Source organism: Anarhichas minor, unplaced genomic scaffold, assembly GCF_050575085.1.
Source record: "Anarhichas minor isolate MPS153535 unplaced genomic scaffold, ASM5057508v1 ptg000006l, whole genome shotgun sequence".
NCBI classification, from domain to species: domain Eukaryota; kingdom Metazoa; phylum Chordata; class Actinopteri; order Perciformes; family Anarhichadidae; genus Anarhichas; species Anarhichas minor.
In genome coordinates this window covers 3,432,549-3,456,967 of record NW_027466452.1, presented here as the reverse complement: position 1 = coordinate 3,456,967, position 24,419 = coordinate 3,432,549, and the positions used below count along the sequence as shown (strand labels likewise).

At 41.3% G+C, this 24,419-nt stretch overlaps 1 protein-coding gene and 1 long non-coding RNA gene across 7 annotated transcripts; both read left to right on the top strand.

Annotated features, from left to right (window-relative positions):
- Window positions 1–1,697: 1,697 nt before the first annotated feature.
- On the top strand, window positions 1,698–3,075 carry LOC142933925 (uncharacterized). The gene is made up of 2 exons (XR_012947642.1): window positions 1,698–2,515; window positions 2,603–3,075. It is a non-coding gene; the product is annotated as an uncharacterized LOC142933925 (long non-coding RNA).
- Window positions 3,076–5,652: 2,577 nt separating this feature from the next.
- Window positions 5,653–23,762, top strand: LOC142935319 (polypyrimidine tract-binding protein 2-like). Of its 6 annotated transcripts, none has more exons than XM_076079617.1 (17): window positions 5,653–5,759; window positions 6,849–7,000; window positions 7,433–7,484; window positions 9,498–9,661; window positions 9,798–9,869; window positions 9,979–10,050; window positions 10,154–10,312; window positions 11,032–11,142; window positions 11,605–11,773; window positions 12,903–12,980; window positions 13,480–13,592; window positions 16,679–16,712; window positions 18,846–18,938; window positions 19,203–19,319; window positions 21,311–21,410; window positions 21,511–21,588; window positions 21,672–23,762. In XM_076079617.1, exons 3-17 carry the CDS (start codon window positions 7,454–7,456, stop codon window positions 21,799–21,801), a joined length of 1,521 nt encoding a protein of 506 aa, XP_075935732.1. In that variant the 5' UTR covers window positions 5,653–5,759; window positions 6,849–7,000; window positions 7,433–7,453; the 3' UTR covers window positions 21,802–23,762. The 6 variants fall into 6 exon arrangements, 2 of the variants coding, with proteins under 2 accessions (XP_075935732.1, XP_075935725.1); XR_012947839.1 differs by lacking the exon at window positions 21,672–23,762 and adding an exon at window positions 20,465–20,959 and having other exon boundaries at window positions 5,659–5,759; window positions 6,979–7,000; window positions 21,511–21,548; XR_012947840.1 differs by lacking the exon at window positions 21,672–23,762 and adding an exon at window positions 20,465–20,950 and having other exon boundaries at window positions 5,659–5,759; window positions 6,979–7,000; window positions 21,511–21,527.
- The last annotated feature ends 657 nt before the right edge of the window (window positions 23,763–24,419 follow it).

The following is a 24,419-nucleotide window of genomic DNA, read 5'->3' as shown; positions in this document are numbered from 1 at the left end:
TCGCACTCCAAACGTGTAATAGTATTCAGACTGTTAATATCGTGAGTGACCACTAATTATGAGACTTAGTTTATAGTTTGGTTATTGGTCCCTGTCCGCAGGGTGGTGCCCCGTTCTTATTAGTAATTACTAATTAACTTATTGATATTAATAACTCCATTGATGTTGATAATTTAGTTTCATATTTGCTGATAACCAAACACGCTCCTTTACGTTCCCAACACCTGTCAGCGGTGAGCAGAGAGTCTCTCTCTCTGGCATCTGCCTGAGCTGTCTGAATATCATAGCCGTTTAAACAATGACGTGATTTGATAAAAGTGAAATAAAAAAATATTCAGAATGCATCCAACTTGAGTTGTCAAAAGTAATCATTGCTTTACTTCCGCCATTAAAGCTACAGCAGCTAATACACAATGCAGCAGACCCCAGCCAGACAATAGTGAAGTGTACTGATGTTTCCAGAGGCCTTTAATTATGCTCAACTGTCATCCTTATTTTGATGAACACAAATTGACTTTTCATTACTACTAAATCATTCAGTGTGGCTTTGTAGCACAAAGGCAGTAAAACTGCCTGTGCCAAAGCACACTGTATATAATCCATCGGGCTTAATCATAATAATGTTGTTGGGAACGAAAAGGAGCGTGTTTGAGTTATCAGCATATAAGAAAACAAAATTATTGACATCAATAGAATTATTAATACTATAGTTATGAAGGTCCGCCTGGTCTTTTGTCTTTTTTCTTCAATAAATGTTAGACAATGTCCTTTTTGAAAATTATTTTGCTCCTTTTTTCAGGAGAAATGTAACTTTCAAAATCAGGCAAGTATTTGTCATTATGTTATAAATGCTTAAAACGGTGTCTAATAACAAAAAAGTAAATAAACGGATTTGAATTTATCAGTTTCTCTTTATAAACAATTGTAAATGTACATGAACAGAACTTTTGAGATTACAGAAATGAAATTCAACCTATTTTACATCTACTCAAACAGTTTTGTTTGCCTAGAGCTTTCAGTGTCCATGCTACAGGCTGTTATATGTGTCCATGTCTAGGCGTTTTTTAGCAGCAGGGGTAGTCCCTGGGTGCTTCTCAAGTCTCTTGTCATTTCCTCGCTCCTCGCTTGAACCGGAAGTTGTTTCTGCGCCGCCATATTGACGGCCGTCCCAAAGCTCTAACGTAGCTCGGAGGAGCGAGGAGGGAGGAGGGACCTCGGAGGAGCCATGACCGAGGACCCACGAGAACAGACTTCCAGGAAGTCTTTTAACGGCCGACACGCCCCCTCATTGTTCATCAGTTATGTGATTGGACGCTGCAGCTGATCAGACTGACTGACTGGAGTTTCATACCAGAGTGAAGACAGATCACAGAATAAACTCTAGCTTTATATTTGATTAGGTTTCTGATTCAACATCTGGTTTCAATAAATGTTCATTGTAGACTGAACAACAAAACGACCACAAACAACTTTCTTCATTTATTAGAAAGATTTGTGTTTTCGTGATCTGATGTTTCCCTTAAAAACTTTTATTATGGAAACAATTAAAGTCAGAGAGAGCTGGACAGACACTATATACAGGTGCTGGTCATATAATTAGAATATCATCAAAAAGTTGATTTATTTCACTAATTCCATTCAAAAAGTGAAACTTGTCTATTATATTCATTCATTACACACCGACTGATATATTTCAAATGTTTATTTCTTTTAATTTTGATGATTATAACTGACAACTAAGGAAAATCCCAAATTCAGTATCTCAGAAAATTAGAATATTGTGAAAAGGTTCAATATTGAAGAGACCTGGTGCCACACTCTAATCAGCTAATTAACTCTAAACACCTGCAAAGGCCTTTAAATGGTCTCTCAGTCTAGTTCTGTAGGCTACACAATCATGGGGAAGACTGCTGACTTGACAGTTGTCCAAAAGACGACCATTGACACCTTGCACAAGGAGGGCAAGACACAAAAGGTCATTGCAAAAGAGGCTGGCTGTTCACAGAGCTCTTTGTCCAAGCACATCAATAGAGAGGCGAAGGGAAGGAAAAGATGTGGTAGAAAAAAGTGTACAAGCAATAGGGTTAACCGCACCCTGGAGAGGATTGTGAAACAAAACCGATTCAAAAATGTGGGGGAGATTCAGAAAGAGTGGACTGCAGCTGGAGTCAGTGCTTCAAGAACCACTACGCACAGACGTATGCAAGACATGGGTTTGAGCTGTCGCATTCCTTGTGTCAAGCCACTCTTGAACAACAGACAGCGTCAGAAGCGTCTCGCCTGGGCTAAAGACAAAAAGGACTGGACTGCTGCTGAGTGGTCCAAAGTTATGTTCTCTGATGAAAGTAAATTTTGCATTTCCTTTGGAAATCAGGGTCCCAGAGTCTGGAGGAAGAGAGGAGAGACAAACAATCCACGTTGCTTGAGGTCCAGTGTAAAGTTTCCACAGTCAGTGATGGTTTGGGGTGCCATGTCATCTGCTGGTGTTGGTCCACTGTGTTTTCTGAGGTCCAAGGTCAACGCAGCCATATACCAGGAAGTTTTAGAGCACTTCATGCTTCCTGCTGCTGACCAACTTTATGGAGATTTCATTTTCCAACAGGACTTGGCACCTGCACACAGTGCCAAAGCAACCAGTACCTGGTTTAAGGACCATGGTATCCCTGTTCTTAATTGGCCAGCAAACTCGCCTGACCTTAACCCCATAGAAAATCTATGGGGTATTGTGAAGAGGATGATGCGAAATGCCAGACCCAACAATGCAGAAGAGCTGAAGGCCACTATCAGAGCAACCTGGGCTCTCATAACACCTGAGCAGTGCCAAAGACTGATCGACTCCATGCCACGCCGCATTGCTGCAGTAATTCAGGCAAAAGGAGCCCCAACTAAGTATTGAGTGCTGTACATGCTCATACTTTTCATGTTCATACTTTTCAGTTGGCCAAGATTTCTAAAAATCCTTTCTTTGTATTGGTCTTAAGTAATATTCTAATTTTCTGAGATACTGAATTTGGGATTTTCCTTAGTTGTCAGTTATAATCATCAAAATTAAAAGAAATAAACATTTGAAATATATCAGTCAGTGTGTAATGAATGAATATAATAGACAAGTTTCACTTTTTGAATGGAATTAGTGAAATAAATCAACTTTTTGATGATATTCTAATTATATGACCAGCACATAATGTTAAGCAATCTAAGTGAATCCTCTAAGGATATATTACTCGAATTATATAATAAAGTTTGAGAGGGTGGGAAATTGCCTCAAAGCTGGAAGGAGGCTATTGTAGTTCCGATACGCAAACCCGGTAAAGATTGTATGAACCCAGGGCACTATAGACCAATAGCGTTAACATCAAATATCTGCAAAATAATGGAGAAAATGATAAATGAAAGATTAATATATTATGTAGAAAGTAAAGGATATATATCCAAATACCAGAGTGGTTTCGGGAAAGGGAGAAGTACATTAGATCCAGCTTTAAGTTTAGAACATGAAATTAGGAAAGCACAGGTAAACAAGGAAAGTGTTGTGGCTGTCTTCTTTGACATAGAGAAAGCATATGATATGATGTGGAGAGAAGGGTTACTAATTAGACTTTGCAAGTTGGGTATAAGGGTCGAATGCATAGATGGATAAAGGATTTTTTATTCAAAAGATGTATAGAAGTCAGAGTAGGAAAGAGCTATTCTGGAAAGGTTGGTATTGAAAATGGAACACCTCAAGGTAATATTGTCAGTCCATTACTATTCTCCATAATGATAAATGATGTGTTCAGTGAAATTGAAAATGGGATTGTCACTATTTGCAGATGATGGGTCAATTTGGAAGAGGGGAAGAAATGTGGAATTCATAGTAAACAAACTGCAGAGAGCCATTTTGAAGAAGAGTGGTCATATAAATGGGGTTTTAAGTTCTCAGTAGATAAGACAAAGACAATGTTCTTTACAAGGAGACAAATTGGTAGTGAAATAAAACTAAAACTATATAATCATGAATTGGAGAGAGTAAAACACTTTAAATATGTAGGTTCGTGGTTTGACGAAAGGATCACATGAGCTGTACATATTAATAAAGTAGAGAATAAATGTAAAAAAGCATTAAATATAATGAGGTGTTTGATGGGAAGTGAATGGGGGGCAGATAGAACTGCTTTGAAAGCCATATACAGTGGATTAATTAGATCTATATTAGATTATGGTTGTGTGGTGTATGGATCAGCAGCAAGCACATCTCTTAAAAAACTGGATATTATTCAATATCAGGCAATGAGAATATGCAGCGGTGCCTTTAAAACAACCCCAACGGCTGCATTACAGGTGGAAATGGGTGAAATGCCGCTAGAACTACGAAGAACACAGTTAGCATTGAGCTATTGGGCAAATCTACAGGGACACAGTGAAGAACATCCAACACAAGAAACGTTAGAACCTTGCTGGGGAAAGAAGAGGGAGACAAGAAGCTTTGGCTGGACAGTAGCACAGAAAGCAACAGAACTTGGCATAGCTAAATTAAACTTCAGTCCAACAGTCCCATTACCAACAATAGCACCGTGGATACTTCCTGATGCAACAGTAGACTTTACTTTATTAAAAAAGAAGAACAAGGGTAGAGCGGATCATTTCAATTGGCATACAATACAGGCACATATCGACAGTTACCAGTTATATCCAGGTTTTTACAGATGCATCAAAGAATTTAGGAAACAAGGTAGTGGCATTTATTGTCCCAGAATTTAATATTAAAAAAGGTAAAATTATCACTGAGGGACGATCAGTGTACACAGGGGAAAAGCTGGCAATAATGTTAGCACTACAGTGGATAGAGGACACAAGACCATTGAGGACAATCATTTGTTCAGACTCAAGCTCATCATTAGCCAGCTTACAGAACAGCCATTCAGATAGTAGACCAGACATCCTTATAGAAATACAACAAACATTATACAAAATTCAAATGATGGGTCTGACGGTCATATTCCTATGGGTACCAGCACATATTGGGGTCATAGGAAATGAAATGGCAGATAAAGCTGCAAAAGAGGCCACAAAAAATAGCTGCACTAATGTTGCTGTCAGCTTTAGTAAATCAGAAACAAAAAGTATCATTAAACAGAGATTGAAGGAAAGGTGGCTGAAGCAATGGGAAGAAGACAGGAAAGGACGATGGTTTTACTGAGTTCAGAGGAAAGTGGGAGAAATGAGATGTGCAGGAAGGAACAGGAGAGAGGAAGCAGTGATATCAAGGCTTAGATTTAGACACACTGGCCTAAACGGTATGCTTCAAAAAATTGGTAAACACGAAACAGGAAAATGCGACTATTGTGAGCAAGAGGAAACAATAGAGCATGTAATTGTACAATATCAGAAATATGAGCAGGAAAGAGGGCAGCTGATTGGAGACCTCGGCAAGATGAAGGTACGGTTGGATATAGTGAATATTCTGCAAAATAACACAAAAAGTGAGTGTTATTTCAATATCTTAGATTAATTAATATTATTAAGAAAATATGAGCCCGTTGTTTTGTTTTGTTTCTTTCTTCTTTTCCTTTTGAATTTAAATTTCTATATAAGTAGCCTATTAGATATCCTGATCCACGCTCCATACCAGTTGGTGGCGGTAATGCGCTAATTCATTGTTTGCCAACCGCCAATAAATCTCAAACAAGAAGAAGAACGCCCATTTTGGTCACTGTCAAGGCATCGAATTGTGCTGAACTATCAACAGACAGAAGAGGACAAAGAGCTGCAATGGACGGGTAAATGAGTCAATATTACAACTAATGATTCTAGTTGGACTTCCCACTGCTGTGCATGTGACGTGGGCAGAATGAACCGTCCCCGTGCTTAATTTAAGATATGCTAACTGTTAGCTCAGCTGCGATCCTTTATACTGTATATTACGAAGACCATGATGCTAACTAAACAACGGCACCAATCCCCCACTCAGAAAGGAGGCAGTCCAACGCTGTCTTGCTAGTAGGAAACCCTACACGGTAGAACATGATTCTACTGCACGTTTTACGTGTCACCTGGGTCTTCTAACTTCGGCAATGTCACAGCTAATTTTGGATTAATGTCGCAGCTAACTTTGGATTAATGTAGCTGACGTTACCGTTGAGAGGAACATATGAAGGATGAATGTTCGTATGAGTAAATGGCGACAATTATTGTCGGCTAGCATTAGTGTAACACGGTATTAGCCCCGTGTGTCCTATCCGACGTGGAGTGCCGTGCGCACCTGTCAGTTCGGTCCTTTGTCTGGAGCTCGTGCATGCTACACGCGACCTCCACCGGCTTATTGTATACAACGTTGGCTATTATATGAGAGAAGGTGACTGGAACATAAACATGACGACCATATGCGCAGAAAAGACGTGTAAAATAACATAATAATGTAATACAAAGTGAACAGCGTTCATTATTTGTCAGATAAATTGAAAAGCCACTGAATGGCTTAATTGTTACATTTGCGTGGGGAGGTTTCAAATATCTTCAGATTAAATTGTGATATTATTGAACTGGTCCGGATGTATTTTGGGTGTGTTTGAAGTAGCTTTGCCTCTATGATGGTATGAGATATCTTTGTGATGAACAATATCTATGTTCATGTGTGACAGGATATTGTCCCAGTTTATTAGTTATGGGCAAAAGCATGCAATGATGCAAATGCGGGTAAAAATAACCAACATCAGTGTGGTGAACTAATTCAGTATTGAACCTATACAACTGTTCCATGGCTGCATGAGCTTCTCTGTACATTAAGAGCTAGGAGTTTTAAAAACGATAATATTTCAACCTCTTTAATTGCATGATTTTTCCTCTTACTTTGTGAAACTGTTACACAGTTAAAAGAGAAATGCTACAACACCATCATCCAGGATAACAGCACCAGTCTCCCCTTTACTTTGAATTAAGAGGTTGCTTTTCCTTGAGAATTTGAAGTAACATTATTTGCTGTTTGTTCTCCGTTGACAGTGATGTTGCAGTTGGTGTGAAGGCAAGTATATTTACTTTTTACATTAGAACACACTTGCATTTACTCGGTCTACATGATTTTGTTCACAAATTGACTGGATGTCATTGGATTTTAGATTTTTAGCATAGGGGTGGGTGGATAGATTTAATACCTTTTTTTTTTTTTATTAGTGTTGGCTGTGATGTAACGAGATGACATACTATGAAGATGTATGTTATCCTTTGTGTTAAATGACAGATGGTGTAATTTCATTGGGATAAATGTAAAGCCATTAAAGTAATGTTGTATTATATATTTCGTTCAGTAGGGCAGACCGTGATTATACTTTATCAATGTTTGATGAATGTTTAGTATTTTTGTTACTCTGCCTATAATAGTAATATTTTTGGAATTCGTCAGAAGTTGGGATGTATATGAAAGTTACATTTCTTTTCCTTTTTCTTGTTTTTCCAGAGAGGCTCAGATGAGCTCACCATGTACAGTAGCAGCCCCACCCCTGTGACCGGTAAGCACCAACATGGTCACAAATGGACTGGAATGGTGAAAAAGACAGAAAGTCGTGCTTTTTAGTAGAAACAAAAATATATTGAATGAAGAACTTAGTTTTGAGGAAAAAACATTTTTAACACATTTTAATAAAATGGGTTTACAAATTACGTTTAGAGGGCTTCAATCAATTATTTTCTGTATTTACCCATTTGTGTATGGGTAAATAATAATATTTAATATGATAAGGAAAAATGTCACATTTGTTCTGATTGGTCTAAAGCAGACATGGGCAAACTACGGCCCGTTGGGCGTTTTAATCGGGCCCGTTAAATATTGGTACAAAATTGTCCATACTATAATAAAGAATAGGGCTGGGCAGTATACCTTTTTTTTTTTCCCGTATGATATCACATCTTCACACACCATTATACCGGTGCATAGCCGAAACAACTGCTGTCTGCTTTCAACAGGCAGCTAAATGTATTCTTTGCTATAGTGGTCAGCGCTAGTTGTCTTATATGTATTGAGAGGGACGCCTAGTCATGGTCATAACTTTATAACACAACAATTAACAACCCACAACTAACGCTCTTTAACAGAGAAAAACACCACAGCACACAACAGTCTGTGACACATAAACAATTTGTAACACTAATAATTGTACATTTATAAAATTTCCCCGCCGAACTGCATGCTGGGTACAGCTCACTCGCGAGCCTGCTAGCACAACAGTCTGCTAACAGCTGGGAGAGGCTCCGTCGCTCCAGTTACGTTACATTAAAGAACAGAACAGAGCGATGCAGGATGAACAAAGACAGACCGGAGATGCACCGATAGAGTTTGACACATATGCAACGCAGATTACCGTAATATGTGTGGTATTTGTTATAAATGTACATTGTTGCAAAGAGGGTGATAAGAAGCTGTACAGGGAGGGGCTTAGGACCCAGGGGAATGTAGGTGAAGGAAACGGGAAGAGACGGAAGACACGCCACACAAACAGCTGTTCACCGCTCTTCACGATCCTGTAGACCAGTGATTCTCAACTGGTGGTTCGTCGCGGACCCGTTTTCAGTGGGTTGCGGGACTTTGCTTTATGCAGCGGAGTTATTCACGCTCCTTTCCAGCATTTACAGCACTTGTTCAGCGATGCAGGAAAAACACCGACCAATGCGGTGTAAATCACGTCACGTGATGCAGTTTAGCCAATAAAATAAGGGTATTCTGATACGTTTCCTGACGCCAGTGAGATGTACCCACACCGTGACACAGGGGGGAGAGACAAGGAAAGACATTACAGAGCAGAGCTCTGATAATGTTAGATGTGACAGTCAAGTATTTGTATGATCCGATCAAAGAATCCAACTGCTAAAAAGACCACAGTTATTAACCTTTACACTAAAAACACTGTGTCAAAAATGACTGCTTAATAATTAAGTGCACGATTAAATATGCATTAATACGATAAAAAAATACCGTGTAAGATCCCAGCTAACTGATGAACACCTCAGATCTGTTCTGAGAATTGCCACAACCAAACTGACACCAAACGTTGACGCACTGGTTAAAAAGGGTGACCAACAACACTGTTCCCACTGAAATTAAATTTTACTTGTAATTTATATTAGTTCACACAAACACTCCATTCATCTGCTACTGGCCCGGCCCGTCTGTCAAATTTTAAAACTCAATGTGGCCCCCGAGCCAAAAAGTTTGCCCACCCCTGGGCTAAAGTCTTGAAATCTGGTCCGATCATATTTTGGGGCAAGTATCTAACAGTACAACTTTGAAATTCTAGATCACATTACAAATCTAATAAATTATCAAATAGTCAAAAGTATTAAGATTACTCATGATGGTGTGACAGTGAGCCAGCATGCACAATACCAGGGTTCTGGAAGTGAAGCAGCTAATTGGAGCTTAGTCGTCATTCATTTTAGTATTTACGCTTGTGCTGTACTCTGACTTCAGCTTTATTCTAGAGTCATGGTACCATATGATCATTTGTGTTATTTGTGTTCATGTTCAGCGAACGGCAGTGACAGTAAGAAACAGCGACTGGACGAATCCCCCCCCTCTAGAGTTCTCCACATCAGGAAACTTCCCAATGAAGTGTCAGAGACTGAAGTCATTGCCTTGGGGCTGCCCTTCGGAAAGGTCACCAATATACTGATGCTGAAGGGGAAAAACCAGGTAAACTACAGCAAGACTCCACCAGCCAATACGCTGATGTGAAGACGGAACAGGAACAGTCTTTTGCACACAGTGACACATTGTCCTGGAGGTGATTTGTCATCTATGAGAGCTCACTGTTGCTGTGTTTTTGCAGGCGTTCCTGGAGTTGGGCACAGAAGAAGCAGCCATTACTATGGTGAACTACTACGCAGCTGTCACGCCACAGGTCTGAAATACATCAGTGTCCATTCCTGTTACACGTTATTAATCATTTCTGTTCATGTTCTGAGTGCTACTAACCGAACTGTGTATTCCTCCGATCGTATTCTATTCAGGTCAGAAACACTCCCGTCTTCATCCAGTACTCCAACCATAAGGAGCTGAAAACAGACTCGGCTTTGAACCAGGTATACTAATCCACCAAGCACTGTCCTTCACCCACACCAGGGTTACACTGACGTGGGACTTGATGCCTTCCCATTCGTGATGCATCTTTTACTTTCCACCCAGAGGGCCCAGGCAGTGTTGCAGGCAGTGTCAGCGGTTCAGGATGGAGGCTCTCCGTCCTCTGACCCTGGAGTGTTGGACCTAGTTCCACCCCCCAGCCCTGTCCTGCGAATTATCATCGACAACATGTTTTATCCTGTGACACTGGACGTTCTACAACAGGTAAAACCCAAACACCATTCAGGATGATACACATACACAGTCCAATGGTCAAGTTCTTATTTCCCCTAATGTTTGGATATTCTTGGTATGAAAAAAAGCAAACGGCATCGTTAAAGCAAAAAAAGAGATAAGATATCTACTTTCACATTAGGCCTTTTAAAGCGCATACTGGTTGACTTGTGATAATGACTGTGTGTCTGCTCGGGCTTTTTTTATTTTTAGTTATTCATAAGGTTCTATTGAGGTTTCTGAATGACCATTGAATGTCTGTCGTCATAGTTTCAGATATCATCACATACTTATGGTGGTTATATAAATGTAATCTATGGTGCTGTTAGACTGCTGCTCGACCGTTATTGACGGCTAAACGCCAACAAATATGGATTGAAGCAGAATATTTCATAAGATAATTTATCTTGTGCATAGTGTAAATTATTACATCCATGTTCTTTCGTTAGATTTTGACTTTTTGACTTCAAAACGCTCTGAAGTTATTTTAAGTGTTTGGATCCAGTCAGAAACAATCCTACACAGCCACCACTAGAATCTAATTCTATCAATAGTATAATACTAATGATAGTAGTGTAGCCTGATTTGACCTTTTTGGTACAGCCCTAGTGTCGGCATAGCTTTAAATGTGAATGTTGGAAATTAGGTTTGTGATTTAAATCAAGCATGGTCATGTTTACTAGTTATTCTCTATTTGTTGATTCTTCCAGATCTTCAGTAAGTTCGGGACCGTAATGAAGATTATAACTTTCACCAAGAACAACCAGTTCCAGGCTCTTCTGCAGTTCAGCGACCCCGTCAATGCGCAGCAGGCTAAACTGGTAGGATCACACTCATGTGTAACGTCTGGCCGTCACATCAGCAACCTTATTTCCTTTTTTATATTCAAATCCCTCGTTAAATGGCTAAACAACAGATTTAGATTTGAATCTTTTTACGATGCAGTAACAGGTTTTGATGGACTCATGGCCACTCTCAGTACATGTCCAGTGTTGGTGGTTCACTCGTATGTAAAATGAATCGCATTTCAGGTTGAATCTCAGTGATTTAACAGAAGTCTTCATTCTGCCCGTTAGTGCCTAACATTCAAACCAGGCAGTTCACGTCGAACCTTTCAGCCCTTTAACATGCGCTGCAGTAGAGCTGCACCAATACATCAGCCTGGCTGATTCATAACTGTAAGATGTCCTTCTTAGTGTGAATCTTTGTCACAATCCTATCATTATCCAATTATTGAAACACTATTGTGATTCTTTCTCCCTCTTCCACTACCTCTACTCCAGTCTCTGGATGGACAGAACATCTATAATTCATGCTGTACTCTGCGGATAGACTTCAGTAAACTGGTCAACCTCAACGTCAAATACAACAACGACAAGAGTCGCGATTACACCAGACCCGACCTCCCTACCGGGGACGGAGAGTCGGTCAACAAGGATCATTCTCTATTGGGTAAATACACCTCTGTCTCCACCACATCCATTCAAATCTCCTTCCAGGGTATCCATACTACTGACCTGTCACACTGATGGCCCCGTTCATGCACGAGGTTATTCCTTTGTTAGTGTGCATCAGTGATTTGTGCGTCACAATAGGAAAAAAACACAACACATACGGGATTCCTATTTCAAAACAATCAGCGATACCCTGGCAGAGGTGTCGTGATGGCTAAATACAGCAATTTGCTGGAATCCAGTAAAATGACAGTTTAGAGGTAAATGTGGAATTTGTTGTGGCGAGACACGGACACATGGGCTTACAGTGGGAAACAGCAGCGAGCAGAAATACTACAAAAACTGTTCTCCACAAGTAGTTAGAGAGTATATGCAGCACAGAAGCTTTGGTATGTTAATTTGTCATGCGTTTGTGGTACATTCAGCTGAACACTTCAAAAGTAGTATCTGGGACATCACTGACGGTCGACACCGGAGCTCAGAGCGCTATTGCAGACAGACTGGTGTCTCGCTGCTTCCTGTTTCACCATTCTGTCTTCAGCGCAGGCTGTGATGAGGTCATCTGGAGGCCAGACTCGGTTTCTGCGTTGCCCTTGTACAGTAAAGCAGCTAAAAAAGTAGTCCTGTAGTGCAGTGATACGACTGACGGTGTGTTTCAAGTGGACTCAGCATCTTAACACAAAACATGACACAGCAGCCGTGTGAATGAAGCATCCATCAGTATCCATGGGGACAGAAGCCTGCCTCTAAAGATGCATGGTGGTGTATGAGTCCTGTATTTCCCCTCTTAATAAATAACCCCCCCCCCCCCCCCCCCCCCAACAGCAACATGAAAGTGAAAGCACACATGTTTGTGATGCATTTAGAATCTGTCTGGATTACTGTTTGCTGCGTCGGTAGATGATGCTCCTGCTGGGTGGTGTATCAATGTCATTTACATATTCTGTCATCATATTTTCTGGGTTTAAACAATATTATAAAGATGTTTGACTAGGGTTGTCACGAGAACCAATATTTACTCTTTATGCTATAATACTGTTGTATTTTTAACATTTACTGACTTGCTGGTTTGTCTTCTTGTGATAATTGTACTGTTTGGTTAGATAAGTGTTGTCCTTGTCTTGTAGGTACCCCATCCGGAGCGCTAGCTTCCTACTCTAGTGGAGGAGGCTACTCATCTTCTCTCTCCCTCTCTCAGGGTGGAGGTACTGATCTTTTCTCTGTTTTTGAACTTAATTCTGTTTGTCCATCACTCTGTCTGCTGTCCTCTCTCTTGTCCTGTCATGGTTGTCTGAATGTGCTCGGGCTGGAATGTGTGTTTTATCTCAATGGCTTCAGGTTGGTTGATGTTCGAGCTCAATAAGGCAAACACCATGCTCAAACTACTTGTGGCTGAATAATGCCTTCTACATTACAATCAGTGTAGATCAAGTTCATTACTGTAGTAGCTTTTGTAGCGATGTGTATTTTAATCAATATGGTGTTTTCATTTAGATTTCTGTGCATGCGTTTTAGTGTCGTAGCACTCTGGGGTAGTTGTTAGACAGCCGTTTGCATTCTATTTCCATTGACCTAAATCTACTGTAGAAGGGCGTAATCATGTGTGTTTGTCTTTTTAGTGTTAAATGTGTGAGTGTACTTCTCTGCTGCTGTATTACATGTGACATGACTCTGACCTGTTCATGGTCTCTTCTTCTCTAACAGGAGCCATCAGTCCTCTGAGCGCTGCAGCAGCAGCAGCAGCAGCAGCCGGCCGCGTCGCTCTGTCTGGGTCCGGAGTGTCAGGAGTCCTGCTGGCATCCAACCTGAATGAAGAGGTACACTAGCCATACGCATAGCTGTGAATGAGTACGCGTCTCTGCTCTGAGTCACTCATTGTCTTTACTATTTAACAGACGCCATTGGATGATATTCTGGAGTTGATAGTAGTGTGTATTCCTGTGTGTTGGTTGTTTGTGTGCTAAGCTTCACAGCGTGATTTATCTTCCACCTAGATATGGGAAATGGACTTTCTCGTCCTCAGCACCACATGTCAACATTTACCCAGACGCGCACACATTCATACATTAATGGCAAGTCTGCCTCGCAAGGTGCCTTCTGCTCGTTAGGTTCTAATCTAAATGCTCATGCACACTCACACACCGATGGTACAGCCTTCAGGAACTTTGGCTTTTCAGTACCGACGTACAGACTGGAGACCAGCTCCACTCTTTGAGCCACATATAGTCTGTTTTGTAATTATGATAGATTCATAATGGGCCATAAACTGTCTGAGTATAATACATAGTCTTAAACCATAAGGGTGCATGGCACATGTGCATTTAATGCGCGTCCAACTCCACTTTTGCTAGTTAAATGGCACGTAATCTGGGCGCAATGTTAGGTGCAATGGGCAAATGGGTTGTCTCTTAATTATTCATAGGTGTGTTTTGGGCGTAGCATGAACTAAAGCAATCAGAGTGTCATCTCCCATTCCTGTGAAAAGCCAGGTGCACTTGCATGGCGTATTCAGCAAATTGGAAAAGCGAGCGTTTTTTTCTGCAAAGGGACCAGATCTGCTCATGATCAAAGTGGAAGCGCCCAAGCTGACCATCTACCCTGGTCGGTCCTCTGTCCCGTTCTCTAGATAGATTTTTGTTCTTCATGGACTGTCACAGAGGCTAACTACATTACGTCTTTATATGAGACCTGTTCTGTTTTCAAAGCTGTGCGGTTTTCTCTGAACTGAACACCGACATACTTTTATTACCTTAGAGTTCTGTTTCTTCTGTCGATTTTCAGTTTCTTCTCTAGCTCTGAATGTGCGCCTACTCTTACATCTGTACCTCTATACCTACACTATCTGTGTGTGTGTGTTCCATCTCTCTGTCTTTGTCCCTCTCCCTGTTTGAGGGGGACTCCATGGTGGAGTGGTGGTTTTCACTCTTCTGGTAAAGTCTCGGTGCAGCACGCTGTTCTCTCCGCTGACCAATCAGCAGCTCCTGCACACGCGTGGGAGTGTGCTCAATACATACCAGTGGCTCGGTAGTGGTTGACTGTGGTGTGGCCATTCTTCATGTTGTGAGTGTTGAGTCCAGGGGATAGTTTTCCGGTCACTTTCTCAACTGTGTCATCAAATGGACAGATTAACATCCCTGGTTGGATTTTAATCTGTTTCAGGCAGTACACTGATTCCAGGTAGCTGAGACTAACTTTTCTTACTGTTTAGAGGTTTAATGAGGAACAACGGCCATTTAAAACAGAAAAAAATAAAAAATAAATTAAAAAAAAAATATATATATATATACACACACACACACACACAAAACATGCGGTTACTATCTGAATCTGTTTTATGAAAACAATACACACTTATAAAACAGAGGAACAGCACACCAGCTAGACTATCCTAGATAGCTAACGCTACTTCCTATTTAACTAGCTAGCTACCAAACAGAACATGGCGTGCCTGCTGCTAACCGTGATGATGGTCACAACATGTGCTGAAATCCTGTCATGGATTCTCTGTTCCAGTGGACAAGAGGTGAGAAAGGAATGACACAGTTTCCTTGTCTCATACGTGTTAATTGTTTAAATAAATGGATTCAGAAAGGAACATCATGTTTATTTGTTTAAAAGTTCTTGAAATTCTATCCTCTATTTATTTCTTCTCCTCGCAGTATGCACGTTCATAAACAGGTTGCAGTATTTTTGCTAGCATCTTTTCGCACCTCCTGAAAAATATACTTTTCTTTAAAAAAATGGCCGTTGTACCCCTTTAATTGCGAGACCCAAAACAAACATTTTAATACAAAACATCTGCCAGTGATGATGGATTCTCACTGTCCTGTATTTTAATATGTGGCGTGGAAATGATCTCCAAACTTCAAGGTGAAGAATCTTGGACGTCCAGATATGATTTTGAAGGCAGTGTGACGTGTCACAAACTGAAACCTTTATCAGTCGTGGACTCTGGTAACTTAATATAGCGAGCGTCAAATTCAAAGGCAGTTGATACCATGACGACACAGGTCTCCTGCTGGACATCCTGCTGAACCAAAAGAAACATGTCAAACTGACCCATGTTCCATTATTTAGTAGTGAGATTTGTTAATGAGGATTTTCTACCTTGAAAACAATGAAAATATCTCATTGTAATCAAATTGGAGTTGCGTTGTTTGTATATACAGTTCCTCTACACGTGTCTCCGTCGGTCATAGTCAGCAGTCCTTCTGGTACCGGTACCTTCATGGGATCTGGTTGGCCATCTGCTTCATGGCTCTGCCCCCTTTTGGTTTGATATCTCCTGCCAATCCCTTTCATTCTCTTATTTATCTCATGCTTTATTCATTATTTATTATTTTTTACCTTCGTCCCATCTGTTCTTCTCCTCACTGATGAATGCATCCAGCAGGGAATGTGCGTGCGATAACAGAACTGGAAGAAGTGTGTGTGTGCGTGTGAATCATTCAGACTCCGTTGATGTTCCACTGATGCTCTGTTTACTGACCTCTGCTTTGGTTTTTGTCCTCCTCTCCTCCTTTCTCCCTTCCCCGCCTCCTATCTTCCCCTCCTCCTCCTCCTCCCTTAACACATTTATTTTCTCTCCATTCGGCCAAACGCCCTTTAATGTTACACACTCCCCTTAAACCCCTCCCCCATCATGTACGTTTACCCAATTTTGGTTCCACCTCCTTTCCTCTGTTCACTTGTCTTACTCTGGTCTACCCGACTTTGGGTTTGCCGTTTTGACCCTCTCCCCATGCCCTCCATCTTTGCTCCACCCCTCATCACCATGGAAACCACCACCTTCCCCCCTCGTCCAACGCTGGGCGGTCTGATCTCTACCTTCGTCTCTCCTCTTCCTCCTCCTCCTCTGCTCCTCCTCTTCCTGTCCTCTGCTCTGCGGTCTCTCTCTCTAAAGATGGTCACGCCTCAAAGTATCTTTACCCTCTTCGGTATGTTCAACCTCTACTATTCTATCTGTATATCTCTCTCTGTTAATCCAATTTTGTTCACTTTCCTCAGTGATGTCGTGGACACGCTATTCCTCCTTATCTCCGTGTATCTACAAGCCTCCCTCTTATATTGTACGCAACTGTCTCTACTTTGAATGAGAAGTGAGTCTGGGATTGTCTGTTTGGTCATCTTATCTCTAAACTGATGAGAACAAAGACACCAAAATCATTCATGTGATGTCATGCTCATACGAAAATGTGATGTGAAACCTCCAAATCTAATAAACACTGAGGTTTGTCACTGCCAAGCCAGCACCTCCTGCAGCTGCTCCACAATACCAACTGCAAAGAAAACGATACGGAAAACATGTTGAATGTGAAACAGCTGCAGTTTGCAGTAACAATAATTAGCACATGATACGTCATTAGAGCCCTGATGGGACAACACAACCGATCTGTTAGATGAAGGGAAGGAGTAGGGTGGTGCTCCATAAGTGATCCAGTGCCCATTTGACCCTTCCCTAAGCCCCGGCCCCTGCTGCTACTCCGTCAAGCTGTCAGAGCTACCATGGAGCCCACACTGTCACTAACTGCACTCCCTCAATACATATCTGTGTGTTTAAGGATATTTCCAGGATGTCAAACTGAATTAGCAGTGAAAACTAGAAGATAAAGATGGAAGCTGAAGCTACAGATCAGTGTAAAAATCACCTAATGATCCAGACAGAACAATGAAATGAAGGAACAACTCTGTTCCTCTTTATTCACTGTTACAACCATTAAAAAGCTAAAGCAGCATGTGTATACATTCAGTAGCTAGCGTAGCATAGAAGTGCTAATGCTAGTTAATGATATGCTAACGTACTCTGCTAATGTTAGCTCCACAGGTTTTTACTTAGAAACGTAACGTTTTAGAGACGTATATCTCCTTCCAACCTCTCCGTGTAACGAGTATCACTATCACATGTTTAACCACGACAAGCTCCAAATCCACTAAAGCAGCCTGAAGATGAAGAAACTCATTTGATGAGTCAATGGAGCTATTACCGAGCTGGATAGTGGTCAGACCCTGGGAAAAGCTGGCCGTAGCTACGACACCATTGGCCAGTCTGCGTTTGAGGGCGGGACTCGGCGATGGGTCAATTGGCAAATACCCAAATTGCTAATCTACAATGCAAAAAAACCTCTTATTTCTCATTGAGCTCTTATTTTGTAATGCAAAAAGCGAGATAGAAAAGATTTAATCATGGCATTTAATTCCATAAGTAACTAAAACTCAGCTTGGCCTAAGATGCTGGAATAAAATACCGCTCTCTAATAACACTCTGTTCTGTGAGTGGACTGTCTAGTCATTTATTCTGGAGTCTCTATGGATTATTGCAGTGTTTATGTTCTCACCACTTTATTGCTTAAGTTGGTCATGACTGTCCAGTGTTCTCACTAAGACTCTCTTTGCCTTTTTCTCCAGATTTTGTACCAATCAAGTGCAGTCACAGTTCACCTTCTCATCGGTCACATTAGACCGTCTACCAGCCAGCAGTATTACAATATGTAGTCCTTCCACTTGTTGGAGCAGTTTTAGCTCAGCTCCACAGATCTTTTAAAAAGTCTAAAATGATCTGCATAAAAGGCCTAAAAAGAACTTAATTGTTGTTCAGGTCTTCTTTCTGCATTTACTGCACATGTTTCACTGTACAACATGTCCTTTCTTAGGCTAGTGCATGTGTTTTAAAAGTTGTTTTTCTCACACTGTCCATTCATGGTAGTACATTTATAATCGCCAGTCTTCAAGCTGGATTTGTGAATCCCCACTTTCAGGTGTATGTCAATGGTCAAGCTCAGCTGATGTGTCTCGCTGGTTGACAGATTAAACCACTCGGTATACAGAAGGGTTTGATTGAGTTTCTAGTGGAAGTGAAATGGGAAGATTCCATCTTTTCTTATCGTTTGTCTTTCTTGCACTAACTTTATTCCTTCCATCCTTCACACCTCTCCTTTTTTATCTTGGTCGGCTCCATCTCTCCTGCTCTGTCTGTTCTGTCCTCATCTTCTGCTCCACCCTGCTCTCTCTCTCTCTCTCTCTCTCTCTCTCTCCCTCTCTTGGTCTGCCTCTCGCTCTCTCTCTACCTTCAGGAGTCTATGGTGACGTCCAGAGGGTGAAGATCCTCTACAACAAAAAGGACAGTGCTCTGATACAGTTGTCTGATGGCAACCAGGCTCAGCTGGGTGAGTTTATGCAGCAGCATTATCGGTCACTAGTATCGGCCTGCAAAATAGGATTATTTAGATATTTATATTAGTGCTGGGCAACGATTAAAATGTCAACTATCACTTTTAATTTCAAGGTTTACTTGTTGAAAACCACTGTAGCATCGGTCACTTCCTCAATACATTTTTTACCACAAAGCAATTTCATGCATGTGATGTGATTGATGTATCAGAAAACGCCTTTCACACTCATTCCATATTTCTGTCTTTGCTCACCCGCAGCAATGAGCCACTTGAATGGTCAAAAGGTGTTTGGTAAAGTGATGAGAGTGACTCTGTCTAAACATCAGACTGTGGCTCTGCCCAGAGAAGGATTGGATGACCAGCTGCTCACTAAAGGTAAGAGTTTTTCAACAGCCAGATCAGATCCACGAACAGTCTGGTAATGTATAGTAATTCTATCTTTGTGAGGACAAGTTTCAGTTCAAATAAGTCCGAACCCTCAAGCAGCTCTTTTCAAACTGCTGTTAAGGGGTTAAGAGTGATTGATCCTCACAAGTATACAAGAACGTGTGTTTATCCGCTCCGGCCAAGTCTTCCCTGCCGAGGGTTGCTCAATGTTTACAGCCCGCCGAGCAACTTGAGATGCAAGACTGGAGTTTGAGTTCAGAGACAAAATGCTCATCAGACGATAGCAACCACCAGCAGTATCAGTCACTGTTATTGGACGGCTATATATATATATATACAGGTGCTGGTCATATAATTAGAATATCATCAAAAAGTTGATTTATTTCACTAATTCCATTCAAAAAGTGAAACTTGTCTATTATATTCATTCATTACACACAGACTGATATATTTCAAATGTTTATTTCTTTTAATTTTGATGATTATAACTGACAACTAAGGAAAATCCCAAATTCAGTATCTCAGAAAATTAGAATATTGTGAAAAGGTTCAATATTGAAGACACCTGGTGCCACACTCTAATCAGCTAATTAACTCAAAACACCTGCAAAGGCCTTTAAATGGTCTCTCAGTCTAGTTCTGTAGGCTACACAATCATGGGGAAGACTGCTGACTTGACAGTTGTCCAAAAGACGACCATTGACACCTTGCACAAGGAGGGCAAGACACAAAAGGTCATTGCAAAAGAGGCTGGCTGTTCACAGAGCTCTGTGTCCAAGCACATCAATAGAGAGGCGAAGGGAAGGAAAAGATGTGGTAGAAAAAAGTGTACAAGCAATAGGGTTAACCGCACCCTGGAGAGGATTGTGAAACAAAACCGATTCAAAAATGTGGGGGAGATTCAGAAAGAGTGGACTGCAGCTGGAGTCAGTGCTTCAAGAACCACTACGCACAGACGTATGCAAGACATGGGTTTGAGCTGTCGCATTCCTTGTGTCAAGCCACTCTTGAACAACAGACAGCGTCAGAAGCGTCTCGCCTGGGCTAAAGACAAAAAGGACTGGACTGCTGCTGAGTGGTCCAAAGTTATGTTCTCTGATGAAAGCTAATTTTGCATTTCCTTTGGAAATCAGGGTCCCAGAGTCTGGAGGAAGAGAGGAGAGACACACAATCCACGTTGCTTGAGGTCCAGTGTAAAGTTTCCACAGTCAGTGATGGTTTGGGGTGCCATGTCATCTGCTGGTGTTGGTCCACTGTGTTTTCTGAGGTCCAAGGTCAACGCAGCCTTATACCAGGAAGTTTTAGAGCACTTCATGCTTCCTGCTGCTGACCAACTTTATGGAGATTTCATTTTCCAACAGGACTTGGCACCTGCACACAGTGCCAAAGCAACCAGTACCTGGTTTAAGGACCATGGTATCCCTGTTCTTAATTGGCCAGCAAACTCGCCTGACCTTAACCCCATAGAAAATCTATGGGGTATTGTGAAGAGGATGATGCGAAATGCCAGACCCAACAATGCAGAAGAGCTGAAGGCCACTATCAGAGCAACCTGGGCTCTCATAACACCTGAGCAGTGCCAAAGACTGATCGACTCCATGCCACGCCGCATTGCTGCAGTAATTCAGGCAAAAGGAGCCCCAACTAAGTATTGAGTGCTGTACATGCTCATACTTTTCAGTTGGCCAAGATTTCTAAAAATCCTTTCTTTGTATTGGTCTTAAGTAATATTCAAATTTTCTGAGATACTGAATTTGGGATTTTCCTTAGTTGTCAGTTATAATCATCACAATTAAAAGAAATAAACATTTGAAATATATCAGTCTGTGTGTAATGAATGAATATAATAGACAAATTTCACTTTTTGAATGGAATTAGTGAAATAAATCAACTTTTTGATGATATTCTAATTATATGACCAGCACCTGTGTATATACAGTATATACTGTATATATATATTTCTTTTTTCTGTTGGACAGATTTTTCTGGCTCACCACTCCATCGCTTTAAGAAGCCGGGATCCAAAAACTTCCAGAACATCTTTCCTCCCTCTGCAACTCTTCACCTCTCCAACGTCCGGTAGTACATCCACTACACACGTTCATCAAATCAGTGAGATCACTTTGGCTTCATGCTACTCTGCTTCAACACCTTTAACAGCTTGTCTTTGGATGTCCAGGGATGCAGTCGGAGAGGATGACCTACGTCTTCTGTTCTCCAACAGTGGAGGAACCGTCAAGGCCTTCAAGTTCTTCCAGTAAGAAGCACTTCACTGTGACGCTCTTTCGGACACACCAGGCAGTGCACTCTTCTTGAACTGTTTGTCTCTTTCCTCACCAGGGATCGTAAGATGGCCCTGATCCAGATGACGTCAGCAGAGGAGGCCATCCAGACTCTGATGGAACTCCACAACTACGACATGGGAGGGAATCACCACCTGAAAGTTTCCTTTTCAAAGTCTACCATCTGAGCCCCACAGCTGACTCCTAAACCTTAAGATCTATGACGAGCGAGGAAGTCACTACCATTTGTCATCTCTTCTACGTTTTCCGTTAAACCTCCTCTGCGCTTTCCCCGACCCTTTAATTTGACAGTACGATATTGTGTATCACTGAAATGTGCTTCGATGTCCAAAAGCTTCAAACGCAACGTAACACATTAGAAATGTTCAAGTATTTCAGGTAAAATATTGAGAGAAATCCAAAATCCACAGAGCAAATATTCTTGCCCAGTAGAAGCAGCACATACTGTGAGCATCTTAAAGAGCAACTACAGTGTTGTGTTTATCTCCCGTGGCTCAGCTCGTCACCTGGCTGCAGTGATATAAAAGTACAGCGTGACATCACTGCTGGGTGGGTGTGGCTACAGAGCACACTGTTGACCAAAGCCTGCTGTCACTCTTTAGAGCAGCGGAGAGTTTTGAATTGAATCTTTTATCATTTGAAATACCTGTTTTTTTTTTTTTGTTGCATTGCCCTATCCACCTATCAATCTATCAGTCTAGTCTGAGTCACTTTTTCCTTGAATTTCCAGTTGAGGCTTTGCTTCCTGTGATCTGTTTTTTCTCTGTACATTGTGTCGCTACTTGAGCCACCTACCAATTCTTTAGTGTTCCCAATCAAACACCGTTTTGATCCCCAAACTCCCATCCGATGTCCGTGCTCACCGTTCTTTGTGGTAGTAACTCCAACACATCTCCATCATGACGGACTCATCACCTCCACGTCGTCTACCGCATGCCGACTCGCTCCTTTTCTGGTAGGCGGCTGTCGTCAGCGTGCAGTTTCTGACACATTCTCAGTGTGCTGGTTCACTTCTCCAAATGTTCATTTGTGCACTTTGGGTTTTTTTTTTTTTACAGCATTTTTCCAAGCGACAAGCATGAGGGAGTAGATGGGGTTGTTACTAAAGGTTCAAGTTAAATGTAAATATGACCAGTTTTACATTACCAGCACCCACTTTTATACTTTGTAGGCATGTTGGCGCCCCTTCACTAGAACAGCTTGCCGATTTGACCATTTTGCTGCACTCTAAAATGTAGTTTAATTAAATACCAGATGGAACTACGTTTTGAGGACTTCAGTACCCAGAAATCCTTTAAAGGGAACTACTTGTCTTGCAGTTTCTAAATTTCAGAGGCAGTTTTTTCTTAACTGGCAGACTTTCAGCTGTTTGTACACGATCGGGTTCAAAGCGGCATCGTACCACTTCTGTGAGGACGTTTCCTTTCTACTAGTAGTGACATCAACACATTGCTGACATGCACTAATAGTGAGGATCCAAAGCTTTCATCAAAGAATAGAGGTTCCTGCAAAGTTTAAATCCCAGTCTTTTACAGACCATGATGTTAGTGGGTGCACACACACACACACACACACACACACACACACATAAAACATACACAGGATGCATGCTGATGCTGTCTGTTTGGACACGGTTTCATGCGATTCTGGTCTTGGTCTCTGGTTTTGGGAGGAGGCCTGTTGGGACCAAAGTACATGTGCCTTTAGTCTGTGGTCTGATTTGATCTGTTGTCTTAAAACGTATTATTTTACCGGTGAAGTCTGTTGATCTTGTGTTGTAGACCAGTAGAAAGTGATTCTTTAGTTCTTCTTAGATAGAAGTGGACCTCCGTTTGTCTAACATGAAGCAGAGATGCTCAGAAAGCAACTGAGGTCTTCTTCAAAGTAGCTTTTTATTTAATCGTCTCTGGTTCTTTACTTAGTTTTTCTTTTTAGCAGATTGTTTTCTGCTATAAATAATTTTTTTGTTGTAGCAAAATTTCCAACCAGCCCAAATTAAACACGTCTTTTCTACCAACGAGCCCAGACGTGTTTGTGTGTGTGTGTGTGTGTGTGTGTCCGGTCTCGGTTCAGGCCTCTGCTCTCATCTGTATCTTACCCATCAATAAAACTTCTCTCACTCTGTTCAGTTCTGTCTCTCTGCTCTCACTTCTTCTCAACTTCTTCCTCTTGCAGCTGTTCTGTCTACGTTTCTGCTGAGACACCAAAGCAGGCTGCTGATTCCCACCACGAGAGCACGGTCACACATTAGTTTCTCCACTGATGCTCTGGTCCCGTCTGTGCAGTCGGGTTTCTCCTGTTTCAAATCTCTGCCATGATTTCTGAACCTTCAGCAGCACAACACAGTTGTTGGTTCAGTCTTTGTGGTCCGGTTGGAACAGATGAGAAGAATCTGTGCTCAATAAAAATGCAACTTACCGGTAATTGTGTATGAAACCTTAAAGATAGTCAGACTTTCTGAAGGGATTTTCTTTACACTGAGCATTATTTATTTAAATTAATTTTTTTATCACGTAGAGACAAGCTGAGAGGGCTCATTGATTTTTTTTACACTTCAGTATCTCCTTTACTGAACATCTTAAAAGCGCACTCGTTTGTTATTTAAAAGAAAAGCTTTGTCTCGTTCAGTTAAACTTTGTGAATATTCATAGGTGCCTGTGTTTATATGTGTTTTAGGTCCGACCTCGGCACATATGGACCATAAAACCAAAACACTTTAAAACGACAGCGTAACCTGCAGTGAGACGTGTTCTCTCTGCTGTGATGCTGTGTCACTGGTACCAAA

Coding starts and splice junctions, on each gene's coding strand:
- LOC142935319 (XM_076079610.1), top strand. Junction 7,001..7,432: donor ATGTTGCAGTTGGTGTGAAG/GCAAGTATATTT, acceptor TTGTTTTTCCAG/AGAGGCTCAGATGAGCTCAC. Junction 13,593..16,678: donor CATCCAACCTGAATGAAGAG/GTACACTAGCCA, acceptor CTCTCTCTAAAG/ATGGTCACGCCTCAAAGTAT.